A 26,001-nucleotide genomic window follows, 5' to 3' on the forward strand; every position below is an offset into this window, starting at 1 on the left:
CTGCTCATGGTCTGGATAGGTATATTTTAAACTGGGAAAAAAAAGCAGCTGAATGGCCAAGCCCAAAGAGTGGTGGTAAATGGCATCACATCTACTTGGCAGCCAGTCAGTAGTGGTGTCCCTCAGGACTCAGTGTTAGGGACAGTGTTGTTTAATATCCTCATTGATGATCTGCACCGGGGGTCATGTAATTTTGCAAACAACACCAGTTGGGTGGGAATGTTGATCTGCTGGAGGGTGGGAAGGCTCTGCAAAGGGATCTGGGCAGGCTGGATGGATGGGCAGCGGCCAATGGTATGATGTTCAACGAGGCAAAGTGCTGGGGCCTGCACTGACTGGAAATCCGCTTGGTGGAAAAAGAGCTGGGGTGCTGATTGACAGCTGCTGAACATGAGCCAGCTTGTGCCCAGAAAGCCAAGAAAGGCAATGACATCCTAGCCTGTATCATCAATAGCCTGGCCAGTAGGCCCAGGGAAACTATTGTCCCCTTGTACTGGGCACTGGTGAGGTGACACCTCAAATCCTGTGTTCAGCTCTGGGCCCCTCAGTGCAAGATAGACCCTGAGGTGCTGGAGCGGGTTCAAGAAAAGGGAAACAAAGGTGGTGAGGGGTCTAGAGAATGAGCCTTAGGAGGAACACAGAGGAGGGTGGGCAGTGCCCTCTTCCCCCTCAGCGTGGTGGAGGGCGGAGCGGGCGTTGCGCGCCTGAGATGTAAAAGCGCTGCGCGGCGCTGCTTTGCCCGCGGCGCGCCTTCGCCTGCCCCTGAGCCCGCGGGCGCCGGGCTCTCCCGTCGGCGCGGTGAGTGAGGGGCGCGGCGCGGCTGCTCGGCGGCGGGCGGAGCGGGCCGGTGGTGGCCGGGCGGGTGGTGGCCGCAGCGGCCCCGTGCGGGGCGTCCATTTTGTGATGGATCCGGGCGGGCGCGGAGGGCTCTCGGGGCCCGGCTGTCTTCTCTCCCGCCACAGCAGCCATCACTCCATTTTATCTCCTTGGTGGCACGCTTGCTTGCGGCCGCGCTCCGCGGCGGGTCTGTCCCCGAGCGCTGCTGGAGCCATCCCTCGTCCCCCGCCTTTCCACATCCCGCGCCGGCGGGGGGACTGTTCCAGCTCCTCTGCTGAGGGTGCGATCCCTCAGGATGCTGGGGCTGCCCTGCCGGCGGGAAGGGCCTTAGCCTGGTGCGGGGATGGGACCTGCTGCCTTTGGCGCCTCAGCGCTGCCTAGCACGTCCCTTGTGGTAAGCATTGCGGCCTCCAGCCACGCTTTCCCTCTTCCAGAGCAAGCAGTAAGTGAGGGCAGGGTTGGGAGGCGCCTATGCGTGCACGTTGCTCAGCTAACCCGCTTTCTTGCTTATCTTTGCTTTGCAACGTGCGCAGTGCCGCGGAGGTGAAGGCCCAGGTGTCAAGGAGAAACCCTGGGCTGCTTCCCTGGCCGTCTTTCCATGTCCCGGATATCTCCTGGGTGGCTGCTGCGCCGTGCTGTGCGTTGCTTTCCCTTAAAGAATGCAACGGTGGTTGAGAATTTACCAAAAATGCAGGTATTGTTTGTAGCGTGGGAGTCAGCCCCACACCCTGCAAGGTGCTGTGCTCTGCTGTTCCTGAACCTGCTCTGTGATGAGGACTGGGGCTTGTTTCCATGTTGTTTGTCAGCATTTTGCAGGCAGCTGGCCTGACTAACGGATGGATTCTTCTTTTTTGCATATGTACGTGTGAATGAGGCAGACAGGGTGGGGAGCCCACTAAAAAAACAAGTGGTATTTTACATGTAGCTAAGGCTGGACAGAAGGATTGGAACTACATACAGGCTATAAACATAGCAGTTGCAGCTCTAAAAAGTTCATAGGCTGCATATGGGGCAGGAAGGCTGAGGTGATCATGGTGCTGCAGCTGTATGAGTTAACTGTCTCTTGGCTGAGTCTGTTTGCTACCTGTGTGTGGCTCCTGTGGTCATTCACAACTGTTAATGTTCATGCTTGAGCAACAGCCTCATGGTGATGCCCAGCGTCAGGTGAACCGGTGAACACTGCCTGATCTATGGGCCCTGCTAAGCCTTGGGGGCAAGTGGGGAAGATGCGGTCACACACATAGGTGTACAGGAACCTCTGCGGTGGAACAGCTCTGCCTCTTGAAGCTGTTCAATCAGCGTGGCTTGGCTGTCTGCTGTCTCCAAGTCAGAGGGAAATAAAAGGAACACTTGGAGAGAACAGGTAGGAACTTATTGGTCAGATACTCTGTGCGCTTCTGTTGCCATCAGTGCTCAACTGAAATGCCTTTTAGACAGGATTTCCATATAATACAAAAGAGGACTGCACAGGCTGCATAGCTGCAAATGCTGACCCTGACACAAAAGAGGAGCAAGCTTGTTGATTGCCACAGCTCTCAGAATTTATTTTGCTGTCAAGTATTTTAAGTATTGCGCATTTTGAGTGATCTGAAGGGGACAGGCCTTGACTGTGCTCTACCGCATGCGTGCTTTAAGTAGTCAAATTAGCTTTGAAGTAAACCCATTTCCTGAGCAGAACTATGTTTTATGCTGGTTTGCTGGGATGCGTAAAGTTTGAATCTTGCTGCTTGTAGGCTTGTGCTTATCACGGAGGGGTTGTGTTCAGAAGGCACTCCTCATTTCAGGTGGGCTGTAATGGAATCCTGAGGCTTCTCATTCAGGCAGTGAGACCTTTGCTCTGTCAAGTTCCTCAACAGGTTGATGAGACTTCAGTGGCCTTTTAGAAATGTCATTTCCAGTTACGCTGCAGCTTCCGGAGAGTAGAAAACAAAGTGGTAACTTTAGTTCTCTTTGCTCTTATCTGTGATGCTGTAAACATCAGTGTGGAGTGGGGCAGGAAGAAAAGAGGGTGACTTTGTCTGCAGATGTGCCCAGTGGATGCTGGCTTAATCCTGGTGAGGTTTATTAGCTGGGCCACTGTGGTGCTGAAGGGGAAAGAGGGATGTTGCAGAGCCCCTTAGCCTCTAGTGAAGGATGAGCTAAGAAGTCCTGCTGGCTTAACTGAGCATGTGGAGAAGCTAGTGGCACTGGCCAGCAGAACTGGGAGGCTGGGTGGCATGCAGAGCTAGTTCAGTGGTTCTGGGTAGAGCTGGTTGGTGTCCAGTCAATACTGACTCGGAGTTAGTAACCCAGGGTGGATCATTTCTGCTATGTACGTTGGTGTGTTTGGCGGTATCCTAGGATTTTTTTTTCCATTACCTGTTACATCCTCATCCTAGGATATATCCTAGGGCCAAAGTCTTTGCAAATTTCTCATTTACTGGATGGTGGTGATTCATCTCGCCAAATGCAGTCATATCCAAGGTAGCCAGCCCCTGCTCCTGTTAAGGTCAATCAGGGGAGGAGTGGAGTTCCTGGAGTGTGATTCATCTCAGCCTTCCACTGACTATAAAAGGAGGATTAGCCTGGATGTCTAAGTCTGCGCTATAAATGTTGTCAGTGTCTCAATGGACCTGTGAGCTTCTCTGATTCCCCAGTGACTTTGGGAAGTGTTGTGGCTGTCGACAGTATTGTGGGGGTTTGTTCTGGTTTGAGCACTCCCTCCTTAGTGCTGTCATTGCAGTGTCCCTGGCTACTTAAACCCACTTGAAAAAAAAAAAGAAGTGGGAGAGAAAAAGGTACAACTGAATCTGTTGGTCAGACAAAACATGGGGGCTATCACCTACCCTATGACAGGATTCCTGACAACTGCCTGTGGCTCCTGGGCAGTTTGGGGGTGTCAGGGATCAGGAGCTGGGGCTCCCACTCTCCTGCTGCAGTTTGTAGAAATCAAGGCACTCCACTCGCTCTGGCAGCACTGCCTGGAGCTGCCTTCCTTCAGTGGGTCAGCAGCAGCTGTGCTTGCCAGGGTCCCTGACTGTGCTGGAGACCACCAAGGTGGTGGCTCATAAATCCTGTGAATGGTACCTCCAACAGAAGTGCCTTATTTCAGAGTTTACAAAATAAAGTACTTTTAAGAGATGCAGTTTTGAGTTTCTGGTATTCTTTTACTGTAGTGAAAAACAGTTCAGAAAACTGTATTTCACAGAGGTGCAGGTTTTGTGTGTTCAAGAGTTGCAGTAACTGCTGTAGAAAAAAATGTGCTACTAGCTTCTGTGCCAAGCAAGATCCCTTGTGAAATTTTCCTGTTCATCTTACCTGTTCCTCAGTGCCTCCCCTATCGTGTTCTGTCCCCTTTTATGAGAAATACATGACTGCTATATTTACTAAACTACTAAATTTATTACTGTCTACATAATATTTTGCTTAATATTTTCTTACACCTCTTCCTCCTGCCTTTTTCTGAGGTAAGGAATAACTCTTAGGTTCCCTTTTACCAGCTGTCTTTCCCGAGCTGTACAGATTTCACAGTTCACTCTTGCCTCATGTTTGTTGTTTGTGTCTTTCCTTGTAGATCTCATTGACCCATCTATATTTCAAACCACAAGGATGAGGATTTTAGTTAGTATCCTGTTTCTGAGGACTTGCAATTAATAACTGTTAGGATTTACTGAGTGAATATATGCTTGAAATTTAGTGGCTGTTTGACCACTATATTGAGCCATGTCTGAAAATTTACTATAAGCCACTCTGGAGTTAAAAAAAAAACAAAACAACCCAAAAGAAATTAAACAATGAGCTTTTTATTTTAGTGGGTTTGTCCCTGGTACTGATTCAGGCAGACAGTTAAAATCCTCTGTACCGTATCATTTATTTATTCCTGGAGCCTATTCTGTCAAATGAGAAGGTGTTCTCAAAATCAACATCCATGTGTGCTGTGACCCGTATTGTTATTCCTGGCTGTGCGTAAACCTAACTGTCTTATTTTGCCAGGTCTAACCCGAGTTAGCAGCTAGGTTGCCTTTGAAGTTTCAGCTGGCAAAGTAAAATAGTATGGTGTGTCTAGAAAATACTTGCTAATGAGTTAGCAGTGTTTGAGTGAGGTCATCTGAATGCTGCACAGACAGCTTAGTGCTCTGTGCAGAGGTGATGATGCCTGGGAGGTAGAAGGTAGTCCCAAGCATTTGGGGACACTCACCTCTGCAGCCAGTGCACTTGAAACAGTCAGAAGAACAGTGTCTACACTGGTGCTGCTCTATGTGTTTAGAGTGGACCACTTCAGTTCAGTGGTTTGATTAAACCAAAGGTGAATTTGCCTTCGCTGTGGGGTATTTGTGGGATGTAGTTTAGTGCCACGTTCCATCGCAATAAAAGAAGTACCATGCAAAATCACCTTTTAATTTTATGGGTGAAGCATACTGAGATCAGGGCTTTGGAGAACTTGCATACAAGGGATCTGCTTCCCCAAACTGCTTCTGCAGTGGGGTCGGGAGGTAGTAACTCTGTGGATGGTGGATGAATAGAAGGCTCTGCTGTGAAATCTGGAGTCAGTAAACAAAACCCATTCTGCAAAATAGGAGGGAAAAAAAAGTACAAGCTGTAAACAATAAAAAATCAGACTACCGGTAATGCTAGTAGTAGTTTATTTGGGAATGCCGATGTGGGAGATTTATTTGGACATGTATGTGGCAGGAGTAAACTTACTGTACAAAAGATTACTGTGATTTAATTAGTGAACTGTTTCCTTAAGCTGAGGAAAAGCTTTACTTCATCAGGTGAGTTATTGTTAAACTAATGGAAAAACTGTGCTGCTGAGGTTGGAGAACTAGGTTATTTTGCTGAAGTGACTCTCATAAAGCAAAGTAGATGTGATGTATCTTTAGAAGATATTCCAGAGGGGATTAGTTGGCTTGGGTAACCAGAATAGTCTTTCAGCCTTAGGTTGCTGATTAAACTTCACTCAGAGTTGCATACTGCCTGCCAGCTGTTTGATGACCCATATGAGATAATCCCAAGCAAAGGATGCTGCTGCATGCTGTGCTGCTTGTTTTTATCCTTACAAAAAGATTCACAAAACAGAGTGACCTGTAGCATATGTGTTGTGAAGATACTCATTCTTTGTTTTACTTTGCTGTGGCAGTCTGTGCATCAGACTGGTTTGTGTGCTTGGAGCTTCCGAAAGCTGAGAGCACATTGTAAAGAAAATCAAAACCAAAATCAACCCCTTCTCTTTCTTATTTCACCTACAGCAGCAACAGTGACTTCTTTGCAGGCTATTTTCAAGAAGAACCATGTAGCTGTTAAGAGATACAGACAATGAATGTATAGTGGTCACTGTGGAAAAAAAAGACATGTAAGCAGTGTATTGAATAAAGGCATGTGGATGCTGAAGAGAAAGGAAAGTGTTCAAAGCAGGTATTTAAAAGTGTATTCCAATTACTAGCTGAACTTTGCTGATACAGGTTTGAAGTGAAAAGGTGCTGGTACCATTGTATATCTGTCCATGCTGAATACAGGTGCATTAGGCAGGACCTTTCTGGCTGTGCAGTCTGCTGGAAGAAAAAAAGCAAAATGTTCTGGCAAGAAGAAAGTGCAACACCCAGAATTCAAGCAGCTGAATTATAGATTAGGGTGGAAGTACCACATCTTGGAGGAAAAAAACAGTAGGCATTTGTTGAGATTTTGGAAATGAGAAGCTCTGTGATATTAGAGCAAGAATTTGGCCTCTAGCATCTTTTCATTTCAGGAAAGGTACCAACATAAGCAATAGAATGAAAAACTTAACAGTTAAGCAATGGGAGAAAAGCGGAAGCAAAATGATCATGCTTTGCTCTGAAGGTACTAGGATCAGTGCTTGGGCAGTCTTGAAATCCAAACCTTTGTTCAGAAAGTGCTCTTATTTTTGAGAAAGACAAATGTAAAGAGGCGTCATTGCTTTTGTGAGGGAAGTGGATTTCTGAGTTACTAAAGCCCCAAAGACCATTCGGAGACTTTCACACCTTTCTACTAACTGTCTTCAGAAAGGCAGGTCAGAATTCATTGAGGTGCCTTTTGCTTCTGCTGGCTCAAGGTTCAGTCTGTCCTCTGTCTTGAGGGGTGGTCTGGTGGAGTTTTCATAGATGTCTGCTGGAGCCCTGCAGTAGCAAGGGGAGGTGGATGTCTCTGGAGGGTCATTCCTCCCATCTCTCCTCTGAAGGGGTAAATTTATACCTGGAGGTGCCTGTCTTTGCTCTGTTGGTTACAGAGCGAGGTGAGATGATACCCTAAACCCAAATGTCTGCTTTGGAGTTGGCTGAAGCAATCCTACCCCTCATAACCTGATTGGCACAAGAAGAAATACAAGGATATCCCCCAAGGAAACATGTAAGTGATGAAGCCACACTGGTGTGCTTTGGCTGCTCCAGATAAACCATCATAGATGTTGGAGTGCTTTTGAACCTCCTTTTCCCTTTGAAGGAAACACCTGGAGAGCAGAACAGCATGATGCAGGACACCATCAAAAGCACAAAAGCGGCTCTTTGCTTTTCATGCCGCTGTTCAGACTCTTGGGCAGAAATGTTAATTGCAATTTGTTTCAGTTATTTTCCTTTAAAACCACTAGCACTTTTTTCCAAGTCCTACTACAGTGGAGCTAAGCAGAATATTTACAACCAGTTCGTTAACTTCCTGCTGTCACTTAAAAAGTCTAGTAGCAGCAGAGCTTACTATACTTCGAAGTTTCTTGTTCTAGGTAAATGACATGGGGAGAGAAGGTACTATACATGCTCAGATAAGTATGTTGAAATGTATAATGCAATTGCTTTCAAGTCACTCTTCCCCAGGTCTGTAGCATTGCATGGGGTTGTTGTGACCCAAATGCAGGACCTGGCACTTCGCCTTGTTGAACCTCATACCACTGGCCACAGCCCATCCATCCTGCCTGTCCACATCTCTCTGTAGAGCCTTCCTATCCTTCAGCAGATCAACACTCCCATTCAACTTGGTGTTCACTTATTTACTGAGGGTGCACTCAATCCCCTCATACAGATCATCAGTGAAGATAATAAATAACACTGGCCCTAACACTGAGCCCTGAGGGACACCACTAGTGACTGGTCGCTAACTATATGTGATGCCATTTACCACCACTCTTTGGGCTCAGTGATCCAGCCAGTTTCCAACCCAGCAAAGAATATACCTAATCCAGGCAATGAAAAGAAAATTTCCCAAGAGAATGCTGTCGGAGACAGTGTCAAGTAATTAAGGTCAATGACCACAGCCTTTGCCTCATCAACCAGGCGGGTCACCATATCATAGGAGATCAGGTTGGTCAAGCAGGACCTGCCCTACATGAGTGGGCCTGATCCCTCCGTTTTCCTGCACATGCTTTACGACCTCAGTTAGGATCATCTGCTCCATGTCCTTCCCCAGCGCTGAGCTCAGACTGACAGGCCTGTAGTTTCCAGTGTCTTGTTTCCTGCCCTTTTTTTAGAGAGGTATCACGTTGGCCAACCTCCAATCCTCTGAGACCTGCCCACTAGACCAGGATGCTGACAGATAACAGAGCGGCTTAGTGACCTCCTCTGCCAGCTCCTTCACCGCTTGGGTGGAACCCATCTGGACCCATAGACTTGTATACGTCTAAGTGGAGCAAGAGGTCGCTAACCATTGCTTCCTTAATTATGGGGACTTCAACCAGCTCCCCATCTCTGCCATCCAGCTCAGGGAACTGAGTAGCCTGAGGATGGCTGGCATGACTTAAAAGACTGAGGCAAAGGCAGCATGAAGTATCCCAGCTTTTTCCTCATCCTCAGTCACTAGGTTTCCCCTGGTATCTGGTAGAGAGTGGAGGTTCTCCTTGGCCCTCCTTTTATTGCTAATATATTTGTAAAAGTATTTGTTATGATCTTTTATCTCTCTGTTCTATCACAGTTCCATCTCTGCCTTTGTCATCCTAACTTTCTCTCTATATAACCTAACAACATCCCGGTATTTTTCATGGGGTGGTGGCTCCTTCTTCCACAGGTGATAAATTCTCTTTTTCCCTGAGTTCCAGCACTATCTCTCTGTTCAGCCAGGCTGGTCTCTTCCCTGCAGGTCTGATTGTTGACACATAGGGACTGCCTGCTCCTGCACCTTCAGAATATAATTCTTGAAGAGCATCCAGCCTTCCTGGACCCCTTTGTCCCTCAGTAATGTTTCCCAAGGAATTCTACCAACCAGCATCCTAAACAGGCCAAAGTCAGCCCTCTGGAAGTCTACGGTGGGGGTTTTGCTGACCTTCGTGACTTCTCCAAGGATTAAAAAGGCTTGCTTCTGACCAGTCAGTCTCCTGCTCAGATTTCCTTATTCGTTTGGCTGTTCCACCTCTTCCCACAGCTCTGCCACCATGCGGAGCACATCATCAACCTGCTGACATCTTGCACAGCCACCACCTAACATCGCCGACAGGCTCTGGCACAGCCAGACGCCGGGACAGCTACATGTGTATGGGGGACCTCTGTGCGTGTCGCCACGTCCCCCCTGGCCAGCAGAGAGGCCTGCGGTTGCTTCCTGCCGCGAGGCTGCTATCCCGGAGCAGCGTCCGGCTGAGCGCGGGCTGCGCTCCTCGCTGCGCTCCTCGCTGCGGGGTGCGGGGTGCCGGGCCCTGCCCCTCACCTGCCCGCGCCCGCTCCCGCGCTCCCGGGCCGCGTTTACCGCTCGGGGCGGTGCCGTCCCTGCTGCGCCGCCCGCGTGAGTGCGCTGCGGCGTCAGCGGCGCTGCTGGTTCCTGGTCAGGGCGTGGGGAGGGCTCGGGGCGCCCGTGGTGGCTCTGGGGGCTCAGGAACCAGACTCCTGGGCGTTGCGGTCTCCCCACGCTGCGGTGCTGAAGGCGCCTCTCCGGAGATACCTTGGTAAATGCAGATGTCCATTTGAATGAGAATGTCCATCCCCCCCTTGGGGGTGGAAGTACCAAAATGAGCCCTCTGGAAAGGGCTTCCCAATGGGTTTGTTATCAGTGTGGTGATCAAAAAGTTGGCATCACCACTACATGCTTTTTCAGTGAGCTGACCTATTTTTAAACTAAAAATAGAGGGCAAGACCCGTTCTGTGTTGTTTGCCAGCATACCAGCATGGCATAAGCACAAGATTTTTGTTCTGCAACCTAATAGCTCTGATGGTACAGCTGTTTGGGTGATCCGTTTGTTGAAGACTGAAAGGATGCTGAGGGAAAATGACTGTCCAGAGGACATCACCCTTGAGAAGGGTACAGATGGCAGTAGAGGTTTCAAAGTGGATATTAGCATATATGGGACAATGTTGAATGAGGATTTCTGCTCTTGCTTCCTCTGAGGTCGTGCCTGGGAGTTCATGGGGCTTGCAGCAGGGTCAGGCTTGGGTTTTCTCCTGTCCTTGTTAGAAAAAGTCCTTGTTCTGTCCTTAATTCTGCAAGAAGAAGAAGAAAATTCTCAGAAGCAGCAAGGCCTTGAAATAGGTAAGGAGTGCTTTTTCAGAAGCTGAAACAAATTGTAGTTGTTTAGGAAGTGATAGTACTGCTTATGTAAAATGGTGCCCTGTCAGCTTATTTTTACACGTGGTGTTTTATGTTTAGCAGCACAGATGTTTGTTACAGTTTACGGTTTGCTGTTAACCAGATGCAAGATTGCTTATTTTCTTACGGGATTGTTTTGGAGAATGTCCCTTTTTAGAATGTTGTTAATCGGGAAGGAAATCTATCAACCTGATATAATAGGTATGTTAACCATTAGATAAGAGGAGGAAGAATATCTTATTTTATTTGAAAATACAATGCAGTCAAGGAACAAGAATTTGGACAGGGAACAAAAGTAACAAACATAAAATGCACTTTAAATAAAAGACAAGGACCAGTAGCAGTAGGTGGAATTTAGACCCTATTGAAGTTGGTGGGAGCTTTGCCATTGACTTCAGTGGGACAGGATTTCACCCAAGGATGTGGCCCCTGCCCCAGAGTACACCCTGCTAAGTTATCTAGGTGTGTCATTGCTTCCCGCTGGTCTCAAAGCCCTCGGCTCTGACTGAAACATGAAGGTGCCTCCTCTGCTCCTGAAGGTGCCCAAAGTCTTGGAGTGAAGCCATTTCCTACCCAGGGCCTGAGCAGCCAGGGCTTGCAGTGTTTCTCATCAGAGAAACTGGAGCTAAAGCAGGGGTGAGAGCTAGGTGTGTGCAGAGCAAAGCTAGTCTGTAATTCAGATCAGTGTTTCTAGCATTCAGATCAAGTTTCCTCAGCTTGAAGGTGGTTATGTACAATATGGTAGTGTTCCTGGAATAATTTATATTGTTTTATGTGGTCAGGACTGTGTTATGCTGCAGGAATACTGATTGTACATTCAAAAAAAGGCTCATCGTTTCAAGTATGGTTGGGAGTGGGAGTGAGAGGAACCAGCCCGGAACATATTTCCTTACTTCAAAGGCAAGAACGCCTGTTTCAGAAAGTGAGGTCACAGCCGGATCCAACTTCTAAGGAGGGAAAAATAATAATCTCTGTGAAAATCACCCTTTGATACAAGTGCAAAGATAACAAATGATACCTAGCAGAGGAAAGGTTTTGGGCAGAGGTGTAATGAATGGCCCCTATACTGCATCGTACTAAACCAAAAGATTGTTCTCCTGACAAAAAATCCCACCTGTCTTTTATTGAAGGTCTCTTTGCCAAGCTATGCTGAAAATAATTGAAAGGGAAAGGTTGATTTGGTACCTGCTGTTTCAAAAGCAACAAAAACATGTGAGAGATGTTTAGGATGAAGATCAGTCACCTGTGTGATGAAGGACAGTGCTGTGTATGAGCAATGCAGAACATGGCTGCAGTGCCCTGTCTTTTATCTGCATGTTGTTAGGAGGTATTTTATTCACAACACAGATGCTCAGACCTTCTGAGGATGCTTTTTGGGCAGGACGAAGTTGCTACCTAGATCTTGAGTGTGGCTCTCAACTGCAGGGAACCTTGATCCACCTCTACCTGGAGGCACTTCCTATACAAGGATAATGTCACACTGCACAGCCTGGCCTCTGCCTTTTGCTTCTGTTTCCCACAGAGCAGGCTGTCTGTGGCACTTTGTGATATATGGGGCAGTGGGTCACTTACGCACTGCAAGCAGGTGTATCATTAGTACTATCAGGCTCTTAAGGCTAGCCCCATTCCCATTGTGTGGGCATGATAGAAACCCACACATTGATCATAGAATGGTTTGGGTTGGAAAGGACATTAAGATCATGTAGTTCCAACCCCCCTGCCACAGGCAGGAACTCCTCACCCTAGACGATGTTGCCCAAGGTTCTGTAGAGCCTGGCCTTGAACACTGACAAGGATGGAGCATTTACCACATCTTTGAGCAGCCTATTCCAGTCCTCACCACCCTCACAGTAAAGAACTTCCTTATATCTAACCTGAGCTGCCCCCTTTAATTTTGAACCAATTACCCCTTGTCCTATCACTGCAGTCCCTGATGAAGAGTCCCTCTCCAGCATCCTTGTAGGCCTCCTTCAGATACTGAGAGGCTGCTGTGAGGTCTCCATGCAGCCTCCTCTTTTCCAGGCTGAACAGCCCCAACTTTCTCAGCCTGTCTTCATACAGGAGGTGCTCCAGCCCCCTGATCATCCTTGTGTCCCTCTTCTGGACTTGTTCCAACAGCTCCGTGTCCTTATGCTGAGGACACCAGAACTGCACACAGTAGTCTAAGTGGGGTTTCACAAGAGCAGAGCAGAGGGGCAGGATCACCTCCTTTGACCTGCTGGTCACACTCCTTTTGATGCAGCTCAGGACATGGTTGGTTTCTTGGCTGCGAGCACACACTGAAGCCAGCTCACGTTGAGTTTCTCATCAGCCAACATCTCCAAGTCCTTCTCCACAGGGCTGCTCTGAATCACTTCTTCTCCCTCACCTGGATTTTCCATGTAAAAAATGCTCAGCACCTAGTAGGATGAAACCCTGTATGCTCAGCAACACTGATGTCAACTCAGATGTGCAAACCCTGAGGAGCACAAAATAATGGATAAGTCACTGTGATCTGGGGAGGTCTGGACCTTATGCATGGTGAAATGTCTTAGGAAGATCTCTTCTCTGGTCTTCTGTGGTTGGTCCAGCTCAGCCCCAGTGGTCCATCTGGGCCTACCCAGGGACTCTGTGCAAAGGGCAGGCGAGCCCTGCTGATTGCACTGCATCCCTGCAGACCTCCCTGGATCTTGCTTCTTTCTGAGCTGGGGCATCTCTCTACCTCCTTTCCATTTTCTGTCTTCATTAATAGCCTCAGCTGGGACATCACTGTATTCTGTGTTGCTTCTAACTCCTCTGTTCAGGCCATTGAATGTCTAAACCCTGCTATGAATATTGACTTAGCAAGTAGTAAACTTTTTCACCAGTCTTGTGGCATTTCTTGATGTTTCTGTAGTGCAGAATAAACCCGTGTTTGTCCTGAAATCCAGAGTTTGGTCTGAGTTAAACTGGTCTTGACTTTCACACTAACTTTGGAAAATAAATCCAGTAACACATTTCCTGTGGGTATCCTGTTCATAGTTGGCTGCAGTTTATGGCGAGGACTTCTTTGTTTTGTTTTGGAGGGCTTTTTTTTGTCTTTTCTGTAGCATTTTTTCTTGGTGCACAGCACTGGGATCCTCCCCGTTTCCTGGAGCTCCAGACTGAATGTAAACCACCACCACCACCAGGCAGTGGTGGATGAGTTAGCCCAGTTACTGTGGTCTTTGTAGGACACAGATATTAGTGGAACCTCTGCATCACTCAGGTGGGAGTTAAGCAAAGCCTAGGGCTTGTATTGTCCTAGAAAGCACTGAAATTCATAGGAGATGCTCCAGTGCACTGCTCTCCACGTCACCTTATCCCAGTTCAAAGTTTAGGACTGCCTTGTCCCTGCTTTGGGGAGGGGGCAGGTGTCCAGTGAAAGCAATCCTGGCTGACAGGATTGGGTAGAGTTGAAGAAACAGGTTTGGGTAGAGTTGGAGAAACTGCGTGAGTAAACCGACATGAATTCACGTGGGTGAAGAGGTCTGTCCGCTTACTGAAGGGAGAAGATAGTTTCCCTTCTCTGTGTGTGCTGGGAGTTCCCATGGTTCATCAAATGAGATTTTATAAGATTGGCCTGAAACCTGCCTTTCTTCATTAGTCTAAATCCATGTCTCTCAGGAGAATGTTTGAGTGCTGTTGGTGGAGGAGAAAATTCCTGACACGGTGAGACTTGTAAATCCTCAGCCTTGTTCCTGCAGTTGTAATTACTTTCTCATAGTAGGGGAGTTAGCATAAGGCCAAGAGAAAAGGACTTAAGTTAGTGCTATGATTGGTGTCTTGGAAAGGTGAAGAGGATTTTTTATTTTGCAGTTAATGCTGTGGTGACAAAGTTGAAGCATTGGATTTAAGAGCTTACTCAATTAAGTTTCTTAACATGTATTTTCCCATCTTTACACTGGGTTTCAGCCAGAGCTGATGAAGTACCAGTCTCACTTGACCATACTATAAATTGCATTTAGTAATATTTTTGCCTAAACATTATTCTCAGCATGCTATTGATGTTAGAGTGTGCTGTATACTACTGGCCCATTATTGGTATACAAGGCACTATTCATTGGAGAGTGAAAGCCTTACTCCAACATTGCATCTAAATAAAAGAACCTTTATCCGTTTCCATAATTAATGAAGAAACGTTTTAAGGCCCTGCTGCCAAAGCTGGGCTAAATGCTGCAGTGTGAATATCAGGCTGGGTCTTCTTGGAGCTACAGGATGCAATCTGAGATGGAAGATGGCATCTAGTCCTACTCAAGTAGTGATTTTGGTGTCTGAAGCCAAATCTGGTTTGTAAAAGTATGGTAGGCTGCTGTCAGCACCAGCTCTGTTACTCTGGCTTCGGTTGCCTGTCATCTTTGGTTGGAGTATGGCTCTGTAGGGACATTCAAAGCTTTTTGATGCATGTCACAAGTGTTGGGCTAGCTCCACTGGAGGCCCATTCAAGATGAAGAACATATTTTTCTGTGTATGTGAATTAGGAGTGATCCAGCAGGTCCTATGGAAACATCCTACCTGTGGAGAGCATTGTATTATCCAATTGCCCAATTCTGAGTGAGTATGATGATACTGGGATGAAGGTGGGATGGCAGAGTGTGGGCTGAGGAAAATGGCTGCAGTTAGTGGGAGCAGCACATAGGAGGGTTAGGGACAGGTAATCAGAAAGAACCGGGGCAGGATCTGGTGATCCAGCAAAGTGAAACCCCTGTCATAGGAAGTGGTGCCCATTGACTGGAGAAGAGCCAAGAGATAAGTGAGTTTACTTATGAGAGATGGGCAGATTCACTTGACAGTTTTATTTGATAAGAGGCACAGGGAAGCTGGCAGACTGTTGTGGCTTTTTCTACTTTTAGGGTTAAAAGGAAGAGTGATAGCTCTCCTTTATCTTGAGTAAAACTCTTGATGCAGTGCCACACCCCAGGTTGTTTAAGATAAGGACTGGTAGGTGGTGTGGTTTAAGCCCAGCAGTAAAACAGAACCATGCAGTCACTCTGTCACTCCCCCTCTTCCCCCTGCCCCCCTGCTCCTGGAGGGATGGGGAGGAGAATCGAAAGAATGTAACTTTCATGGGTTGAGTTAAGAACAGTCCAGTAACTAAGGTATAACACAAACCACTACTGCTACCACCAGTAATAATAATGATAAGGGAAATAAGAAGACAAGAGAATAAAACTGCTTACCACCTGCTGACTGATACCCAGCCCGACCGAGCAGTGAGCTAGCCCTTCCGGTAACTGCCCCCAGTTTATATACCGGGCATGACGTGCTCTAGTATGGAATACCTCTTGGCTAGTTTGGGTCAGGTGTCCTGTCTCTGCTTCCTTCCGGCTTCCCCTTCTCCCTGGCAGAGCATGAGACTCAGTCCTTGGTCAGAGTAAACATTACTGAGCAACAACTAAAAACATGGTGTTATCAGCACTGTTCCCAGGCTGAAAGTCAAAACCACGGCACTGCAGCAGCTACTAAGAGGGAGAAAAATGACTGCTACTGCTGAACCCAGGACAGCAGGAAACTGCATGGGGCACAAAGGATGGAGAGAGGACTTGGAGAGGAAAACAGACATCAGTAAAGGACTGGGGCCCTTACCCATTGCTCTTGGGATGCTTTTGTTGCTTCTTCTGATGGTTCCTCTTGATGCAACAAGTACAAGGGTGCTAATGGGATATACTGCTGCTCAGAGGGTGGTTCAGAGAACAGCTGCACACAGGGCAAGGGACTGTCCATGTCTTTGGGGCTTAGATCCCTTTCCTTTGTAATACGAAGTCTAATGTTGTGACTCATCTCTAAAGATACATTGGTGTAATGACCCAAGTGGGGAAAGTCCATTCTTGGCACAGGATCATGTGTGTAAACGCTGCCTAACAAAGCATTTGGCTGGAGAGTAGCAGAGTGTTGGTGGAGCTTTCCAACAGTGGAGTTAAGGCACCTGGAAATCTTGAAGGAAAGGTGTTATGTTACGCCATAGCTGCCTGTGACAACTGGGGCTAGACTTGGCAGTGTAAAAGGAAAGAACTCCTGCTGTGCTCATGGATTCAGGTGAGGAGGAGCCCTCTAGATGCTCTCTAAAGGCAAGGACAGTTCTGAAGCGCCAAACTTAATTGTTTTCAGAAAGAGTAAGACAAAGCTTCTATACCTGTGCTGTGTGCAAGGACATAAATCTTAAAGGGGCAGACTCCCTAACAGCACTGATTCCACAGATGTCCTGGAGGAGATGACCCCACTGCTGGCTGTCCTGGTTTGACTGACTGTAGCTTTTAACAGGTGCTGTTACTGTCTGCATCTACCTGTGCAGATGGTCCAGTTTGTAGGCTTGATGAGTTACATAACAAAACCTTCCCTTGGTGTAGCACTGCAAGATACGTGTCTCATGGGAAGAGAGACTCCAGAAGGATTTCTTAAGGGATCCCTCCACACAGAGGGATTTGCTTTTCCTGCTGCTAATTGCATCATAAAGTCCCAAGCAGGTGAGCTGCATATGAACTGCATGTGTGCTGATGCCGGTGCACATTGTTGCTTGGCCATGCCAGCGGGTCCGTGCACAGGAATAGTGCAGTTCCTGAAGTGGGACCCTGCAGCGGTGCTGTTCTGGGTGGGACAGGGTTGTTCAGGGAGCCCTGCTGTGCTCTCCCTTCAGTTGTTGCTTGAGCCTTTGCTTGGTGTAACAGAGTTAAAACTCGATTCTGTGTGTCTGTTTTCCTGAATGATACCTGTTTCAGCCTGCATAGTTGGAGGCCACAGCAGCCTATGCTACTGCCTGTGGCTGCAGCTTGAGGAGGGGAAATGTCCTAGCAGGTCTGTTTGACGGCAGCTGGTGTCACTGACTGCAGTATGTGGTTGTGTTGTGTTCCAGGGACAGTAGTAGCACATGTGATGCCTTATTCTGGGATGTAATACTTCGTTCACCCTGAGACTTAAAAAATGTATGTCTCTTTTTAAAAGTACATCTCTCTCTTTCTACTTCTTTATACATTCCAGTCCAAGAGAGTTGCTCTGAAATCCAGAAGATGGGATTTGTGTTCTTGGCTTGCCCACTTGTCTGTGGACTGGGTGGTAGTGGAGCAGGGTAGGAGCTGGGGTGGAGTGCTGTGTCTTTCCTGGGATCGCACAGGCTTTGCAGTGTGACAGGGAGCAGGAAGCAGAAAACACTTTGGTTTTGTCTGTTTTAATTCTCTGTGCTAAGCCTAGGTGAAAAACCAAAGAAAACATTTTGCCATGTAAAAATGTGGAACTTGGGAAGCTTCATTTGTTGAAATGGAGCAGGGCTGTAGCAGTGTACCTGTGCAGTGATGCTGTTTTGTGGTGTTCTGGTCCAGGTAATGATGGCAGCATCTTTCTTGCAGGCCCAGACACAAAGATGGAGTGTCAGAAAATCATCAATTTTGGTAACCAGCTTCTTCGCCGGAAAAACGTGGACTGCACTCGAGAAGACAGTCGGCTCTCGCGATGCCTCAACACGTTTGACTTAGTGGCTCTGGGTGTAGGCAGCACTTTGGGTGCAGGTGTCTATGTACTGGCTGGAGCCGTGGCACGGGAAAATGCGGGACCTGCCATTGTTATCTCCTTCTTGATTGCTGCCTTGGCTTCAGTGCTGGCTGGACTCTGCTATGGAGAATTTGGTGCTCGGGTTCCTAAGACGGGATCAGCTTATCTGTACAGCTACGTGACCGTGGGCGAGCTGTGGGCCTTCGTCACAGGGTGGAATTTAATCCTCTCCTATGTTATTGGTAAGTACAATGGGTGTGCTGTGAGGCCTTAGCTTTTGTCCAGGATGGCAGCATAGTTTGTAAGATCAGCCTTCTTTGGGTGCCTGTGTTACTCTTATCCTGGTGTCTGCTATGTTGGAAAAATGTCAGATTCCCTTCACTCCCTCAAGGCTGTTGGTTACAGAGTGTTCGGGATAAAGAGCTTACAGTTACATAGAACTGGCATCCAAGGAACTGGCATCTGATGTAATATGTGCAGGAGCTCATTGTTCCTGTCCTAGGACATGAAATATTAGAGCCAGGACAAAAGAAAAAAAAAAACAAAACCCAAACCCAAACAGCACTAAAGAAATAGTCTGTCTACCGTAACTTGTGGAGTTTTTCAAGATAAAATTGATGGCTCTGATGTCCCACCTCTTTAAAAGAATTCACACTGTGCACTTTGTATGAACAGAAGAGTCTGTTCTGCAGCTTGTTTTCCCACTGTTGCAAAGCTGGATTAGGGTGGAGAGTGTTCCCAGCTTTGCTGCAGGCATTGCCTACCACTACTATAGAGGCTGTAGCTGTAGCTGAGCGCAGAGACTGTCTGACGTGATTGCCTGTGCTGGAGTTGAGACCTGAGCACCTGCCCGCAGGTGAGTGTGTCAGGACAAACTGTTCTAGATATAAGGTGGCCCCTGACTGCGTCCTCTGAGGAATTGCTCTGCAAACAAAACCAAACCAACCTCTTTTTTTAACTAGGTAGTTACATACAGTAGTAATTATATCCTGCAATTAGATGCTGTTATATATAGTGTAATGTATTAGACTTCGGGAGTAACCATAGCTACTTTCACGCAGAAGAGGGAGAAGTTGGCTATTACCCAAACCTACTTATTTTACACAGTGCTGTCACTGTCTGGTGGTAGCTCTTCGTTGTTACTATTTCAGTTCTCTGAAATGACTCTTCTGGCCCAGACAATGTCCCAGTCTTGGTCATCCTGAGACCCCAGGTTCAGTCCTCACCCTTGCAAGCTGTGCGTGGTTTGGTGCTCTCAGGAACCACAGCAAACAGCAGCCCTGGAGGGGTAAGTCTAAGCAGTTGCTGCAGGCAGTTGTACTGCTTGCTGGGATCATCACCACTGTCCTGCAGTGGGCTGACTTACACTCAGCTAACCTGTAAATTACATCTTTATCCCACTTGGAAGCTCTAGCTCTGGAGGCTGGAGCAGACCTGCTGGAGTGCAGAGCTTGTAGAGCTTGAGTGTTGTGATCCACACTCTGGTGCTCCAGTGTCGTGCTTCTGGAGGCCAGCTGGCTTCTGCAAGGTCCCTCTGCCTGAGCTGCAAGGACAGGCATCTGGGGTCCTGATCCAGAGTGCCCAGGGCTGCCAGGGCCTTTTGCCAGTGTGACAGTTGAACCTCTCTAGTGACAGAAATTACCAGGCCCGGGGGAAATTCAGGGTGCTGGGGGTGTAAGGAAAAGGTCAGTCTAGGCAGTAGCAAAGGCAAAGTTGGGGTTTACTAAGAAGCCAAACTGTAAGGATTCTTTTTATCTTGTCAGCTGAGCATGAGACCCATCACCTGTGTGTTTTACCACCAAGGCAGATGCCAGGCCTGAATACAGGCTGTGGGCTGGATCTGCAGAGGAAAGGTTGCTCCCAGCAGCTAGGAAGCACATGCAAGGTTGCTTTGGGGCCCCCCATGGCAAAAAGCCTTGCGAGGTGACCCCAGTTTGGAACGTGTGCCAACCACAAAGGGGGATCTGCATCCTTTCTGTCCTCTGGCAGGAACCTCGAGTGTGGCCAGAGCCTGGAGTGCGACGTTTGATGAGATCATAGGCCAGCACATTGAAGAGTTTTGCAAAAGATACATGAAGATGGATGCTCCTGGAGTGCTGGCAGAATACCCAGACATCTTTGCCGTGGTGATAATCACCATCCTAACAGGTAAAACCTCACAGGGGTCTGTGAGTCTTTGATCTTCCTCTGTCATTTCGTTGTTTGCTTTTGGACTTCGCATAGAGTCCTCATTTATTTTGAACAACACATTGAAGACTTTTTCTTTGGTACATGTTTTGGATTGACCTATATAGTTGCTGTGGAGTTAACACAAGGCATAGCCTGTTTACAAGGTTTTTAATTAGAAGGGAGCATTCTCAATATTTTTTGAGCCACTTTTAAAACCTTCAATCAAATTTTATATAAGGAAGAAAAGAAAAGATGACTTGTTATCCTCAGTCAGGTATGGAAGTTTAATCCTTCCCTCCACAAATCCTATTACACAAGAATTCATTTAAGGAACCTTATTCCCCATTTGATAATCTGCCAATTTGCAGAGCTAGGAAAGTAGGGGGGGGGGGATGGGACTCAGTAACCATCTCATACTACTCTTTTGGTTTGGGTTCTTTTTGAAATATGTATAGGCTTCAGTTTGCAGCATTGAATGCAAGATTCTAGAGAAATAAATGTGTGACAAACACACAGGTCCCCTTTTTTCCTCTAAAATGTGCCAAGGCTTTGGTCAGAATTTGAAAGTTTTGGAAAATTTTAAAATGAAAATCCTTCTGAACTAGTACCTCTGTTCCAACTGGATCTTGCAAAGCCGAATTTAGGCAAAGTTAAGAAATTATGCTTCTCATGTACCCCCTGTGGTTTCCAGAGCACAAAAGCTGCGGTGTCACCCCCACAAGGTTATCCCAGTATTTCCCACCCTGATCAAGATGAGCATCTCACAGGTGGGCTCACAGGAACAGGCTTCATAAGCATGGGACGCTTTGACATCTGGGTTTGCATTTGGATCTAGGACTATATCAAGGACTACTGAAGTCAATAGCAGCCCTCTGTTTTCAGGGCTACATCTGAATTGGAGAGATTTTCCTCTTTGTTCATTTGTATATAGTAGGAATTGCTTTGGTCTCAAGTTAGAATCTGGTCTTTCACCTCAGATACTATTTACAAAATTTAGGACTCCTCACTTTAGCACTACCTAGGCATAAAATTATACAGATTGACAGTGGCTTTATTCCTCTGCATTGTGGAAATTCCCTGGATTTTAATAAATGCAAACCGTTCTTTTCTACAAAAGCTGCTGAATAAGCTTTAGTCCCAGTAATAAGCACTACAAGTTTATTTCTGTTTGCACTGTCCTGAACTTCAGATTTGTACAAGGTGCTTTAAAAGTTTTCCTGGGCCAGGTACACAGTTCAGTCAAACTCTTCTCTGATGTGCCTGTCTCAGCTTATTTCCTATTTGAAAAGAAGGAAAGGTGAGTGCACAGGATGCTTCCCCTTGAAGTGCCTGCTGGAGTAGCAGTAAGGACACCCTATTGTGCTTCTCTTCTCCCTCAGGCCAGTGTGATTTTTTTTTTTTTACCTTCTTCCTCAGCCACCTTCTTAGATTTGGCTTAAAAGCTTGGGTTCTCAAAAATCAGACACCTGAAGAGCAAACACAAGTTACCAGAGCTGCTTGTTGTGAGAAGCCAACCTGTGCGTCAGTGAGTTGCTGGTTATCAAAGCCTGTAAACGTGCTTTTCTTCGCATGGATGCTCTTAAGATCACAAGCTGAAATCCTGCTCTTGCTGAACTCACTGACAAAGCTCCTGCTGATTGATTGGAGTGGGAGCAAGGTTCCCAAGATGCCACCTTCTGCTGTATCTTCAGCACTAGTAGTAGCTGTCCTCATGGCTTCAGTCCCTGCCCATAGTTTCCCCTGCTTCTAGGGAAAGTGAACATTGTTCATAACTTGTGCATTTGGCCAAGACCTTAACTATAATGTTCTTTCACGAAAAACCATCTGGGTTGCTTCCACCTGGTCTCTGGGTGGAGCTGAGGCTGTGGCTAGCTGGCACAGCATGGTGCCATGAGGTGACTAGCACTGGCACTGAAAGCACTGGAAACAGCTTAGCTGTTTGCAAAGCACTTTACCAGGGGGATGTGCTACATAGGCATGGTGGGTGGGAAGGTGTGTTAATCCCACAGTAGTAATGTCAGGGCTGAAGGCCTTGTCCTGCTTCTGAGTGAGTTAATCCTGACATACCTGAACTACTTGGCTTTGTGGAGAAATGAGGTGTGGTAAGCTGGGCAGAGCACAGCAGGAACAGCTCTGAGCTATCTCTTCAAGTCCCCAGTGCCTGCTGGTAGTGAAATACCTGACTGCTTATGCCATTTTTTCCCCAGGGCTTTTAATTTTTGGCGTGAAGGAATCTGCCCTGGTGAACAAAGTGTTCACCTGCATCAACATCCTTGTTCTTGGCTTCGTCATGGTCTCAGGCTTCGTGAAAGGGTCTATTAAAAACTGGCAGCTGACTGAACAGGACATTTACAACACCAGCCATGGCACTTACGGAGACAAGTAGGTTGGATCATTTGTTCTCAGCTCTGAAATTGATAGGTTTACAAATGCAACTTTATAGGGGAGTTTGTGGAGTGATTTAGAAAACTGGTGAATGGGATGCTCCCTCCTTTGCCAAATGCCTTGGAAGCAAAGCTGGCTTCAGTGGGTATGTTTGCTGAAAGCAATCTGTGCTGATGGGCTGAAATTGGGAGATAGGCTGTGTCAATGTGGGCCCTGCTGCAGGACTGACATTTCCAGCCTCATGACAAATACAGCATCCAAATTTGAGAGAAAAAGGTTTTTAGACAACTTCTTACCCAAGGCTACACCAGGCTTTCCTGGTGCCTCAGTGAAGCCATGACTGGGTGTAGCTCTGTAGTTTCTTTGGACACTGGGGGAGTATCCTTGAGGCATTGTTAGACCTTTTGGAGACCTTGTTCCAGATGCTCCAGTAAAATCATAATATCACAGAATCAAAGAATAGTTTGTGTTGGAAGAGGCCTTCAAAGATCATCTAGGCCAACCCCCCTGCAGTGAGCAGGGACATCTTCAACTAGATCAGGCTGCCCAGAACCACATCCAGTCTGGCCTTGAATGTCTCCAGGGTTGGCACATCCACCACCTCCCTGTGCAATCTGTGCCAGTGTTTCATCATCCTCCTTGTAAGGAATTTCTTCCTCATGTACAGCCTGAAGGGCAAGTTGCAGATTATTTTAATGAGTTGCAGAAATCATATCACAAATCCAATTTAATGGTATTTTGCTACTTGGCCAAAATCCTGTCTTCTTATAAGGATCCTTCAAGGGTTGCCAGAGATACAAGGCTGTTCATTTTTTTCTTGAGACTGTACAACACAGAATGAGGGCTTTTAAATATCTCCACATACATTAACTCAGTCCTGGCTCAGTATCTAAACCCTTTATCCTGGCCTGCAAGGAAGCACAGCTTAGCAAAAACTGAAGACATTTATAAATGTTGCATTGGTCAAATTTAGCTTGTGTGCAGGCTGCTTATTGAACCTCTCTGCAAAATTCAACCTGCTGAACAGGCTTCTATAGGACAGGTCTCTCTTTCTTCTCTGCTATTCCCATGCAAGGAGCAATTAGTGCAGTAGCTTCAAAGTGTAACAGTAGCTCTTTGACCTGCAGCACTTACTATTTTTGTGAAACCTGTCTGGGGCTTACTTTACTTTATCATTATTTCTGGAGTAATCCACATTTGGGTTGTGCTGCTTCTGCAAGTAACAGGTCAGTTTACATCTAAGTCTCAGTGGAGCTTCTATGGGAGAGTTCAGATGCTTACACCTGATAAGACTTGCAGATTTGGGATTTACGTTAGTTGCCTTAATTCACTTTATGAGGGCTTTTCCCTGAAAAAGTGACATAAGTACTTGAACTGGAGGGTACGTTATACATGACTCAGCACAGGCACATGGATCTGGGGTCCTGATCCAGAGTGCGCTGGGACCAATATGTGTTTGCCTGTTGACTTTATTGAACTTTGAGGCTCAGCAAAGCATCAGGGATGTAGGCTTCTCTCTTCCCTCAGTGTCACCAGCATGTGGTACAAACTTGGCACAGGGAATTCTGAGGTTAAGAGTGGAGAATTGTGCACATTCTAGACAGTCACAATACCCTGTGTTGATCTCTGATATTTACTTACCTACGCATTGTCTGGGTCCATCCTAGGTGAAAAGGGCATGGTTTACATGTTTCTCAGTCTTTAGCTTTCAGAATTGCATGTTGTGCTTTGTCAAAAGCTTATGTTTAAATGAGTGTATTACACACATGCAATGATATTAGGAGAGGAATTTTAATATGTATGCTGTTTTCTCCTTGTCTTAGCTATTTTTACCCAGCCCCCAAAATAGGTGGTAGGAACAAACCATGAAGCATTTTTATTCCATGCATCCCCCAGGCTGTTGCAGGCCAGTCCCAAGCTCAGCCCTGTGTAGGGCTGTAGTATTTTGCATGGTATTTGTATGCAAGCATATGAAAGGGAGAGTGTGTTCTTCTTAAGCTCGGCTTTACATTTTGTTATGAGATATATGAGTAGTTTTGTTACTCCCACCTAGACAGGATGACTTCTAACTCAGTGCCATGCCTTTTAGTCAAACACAGGAGGAAAAGCTCTACGGTGTTGGAGGGTTTATGCCCTATGGATTGAAAGGAGTCCTCTCAGGGGCAGCCACATGTTTTTATGCTTTCGTGGGATTTGACTGTATTGCCACTACAGGTAAGAGGGAAGGTGTCTTCATTCCAGTTTTGAACCTGGTTGGTGGTAGGTTGGCTTTCAGTAATGTTGCACAGCACAGGTAATGAGTAATTCAGGGTATTGCTTTCATCATCCCTCTGAACCTCAGCCCAAAATAGACTTTTGGCTCAGCTGTTCCTAATAGTCAAAGAGCTGAGTGTGTCCAAGTCCCTGGGTGCCTGAGTGTTGACTTTCAGCTGCTCTGGCAGGCAGCTAGACCATGTAATACACAAAATGAGCTTTCTCCCTCCTATGCCTGCAGGCTCCAATCTCATGGGTGGTTGTCGTGGTTTAAACCCAGTCAGGTAATTCGTTCGCTCACTTCCCCCCCCCCTTTCTTGCCCTCCCCCTGCTCTCGGAGGGACGGAGAGGAGAATCGAAAAGAATGCAACTCCCACGGGTTGAGATAAGAACAGTTTAGTAACTAAGGTATAACACAGATCACTACTGCTACCACCAATGATAATAATGATAAAGGAAATAACAAGGGAAGAGAATACAACACCTCAGCACCAGCCGACCGATCACTCGCCCCCCAGCCCGACCAAGCACCGACCGATACCTCCTCCAACCCTGCAGTCTCCCAGCCCTTCCGGCTAACTCCCAGTTACATCCTGGGCATGACGTGCTGTGGTATGGAATACCTCTTTGGCTAGCTTGGGTCAGGTGTCCTGTCTCTGCTTCCTCCCGGCTTCCCCTCCTCCCTGGCAGAGCATGAGCCTCACAAAGTCCTTGGCCAAACCAAAACATCTCTATCAGTTCTGTTCCCAGGACGAAAGTCAAAACACAGCACTGCACCAGCTACCAAGAAGAAGAAACATGACTGCTACTGCTGAACCCAGGACAGTGGTCACTGGTGACACTGACCAGAAACAGAAAACATTATCAGTTAGGAAAACAGGGAAGGCTCAGGTTCACATGCCTTCTGTAACTGGTGAAGTTTGAATCTCTAACTCCAAGTGGTGCTTTAATCGACAGGTTATTCTTGAGTAGGGTTTTTCAGTGCGTTCAGGTGGAGAAGCTCTGCTGGCTTGGAGTATTTAAAGAGCCAGAGAAAGAGGGAGCCTCTGCAGAGTCATCTGCAGCCTAAAGCTGTGCCTCAAAGTTAGGAGTTTTTATGTCCAAAGGCTCTCTTTCTGAGAGAGAAGTCATCAGCATTGTCTTATTTTTCCTGGCTAAGAAGAATCTCAGTTCCCTGCAGAAAGGAAGGATTATCCTTAATTTCCCATTTGTCATGAACTGACTTGCTTCGAAGCTGGAGCAGAGAGAGGAAGAGATTATCACAAAGACAGATAAAGCGGTGCTGCCTCTTACTCCAAGGAGCTTGAGAAGTGCTGATTCCATTACTCCAGCCAGCCCTAGAGCCTCTCCTTGGAGAAGAAACACATTCATTTTGCCTTTGACTTCTAG

General features: G+C 46.9%; 1 protein-coding gene across 5 annotated transcripts in view; it reads left to right on the forward strand.

The window, feature by feature from the left end:
• The first annotated feature begins 682 nt into the window (after window positions 1-682).
• Window positions 683-26,001, forward strand: part of SLC7A1 (solute carrier family 7 member 1) — a 57,766-nt gene continuing 32,447 nt past the window's right edge. For all 5 annotated transcript variants that reach the window (XR_009744164.1, XM_061457584.1, XM_061457582.1 and 2 more), the window contains exons 1-5: window positions 683-798; window positions 17,664-18,047; window positions 19,795-19,953; window positions 22,182-22,356; window positions 24,449-24,573. Coding sequence is in view for 4 of the 5 variants with exons in the window: in XM_061457584.1 (XP_061313568.1) it covers window positions 17,678-18,047; window positions 19,795-19,953; window positions 22,182-22,356; window positions 24,449-24,573 (829 nt within the window). In the remaining variant the exon portion in view is untranslated. The remainder of the gene's footprint in view (window positions 799-17,663; window positions 18,048-19,794; window positions 19,954-22,181; window positions 22,357-24,448; window positions 24,574-26,001) is intronic.

Source organism: Pezoporus flaviventris, unplaced genomic scaffold (assembly GCF_033815535.1).
Source record: "Pezoporus flaviventris isolate CSIRO_AGI_PZ_B2104156 unplaced genomic scaffold, CSIRO_AGI_Pfla_v1 ptg000025l, whole genome shotgun sequence".
In the NCBI taxonomy this organism is placed as follows: Eukaryota; Metazoa; Chordata; class Aves; order Psittaciformes; family Psittacidae; genus Pezoporus; species Pezoporus flaviventris.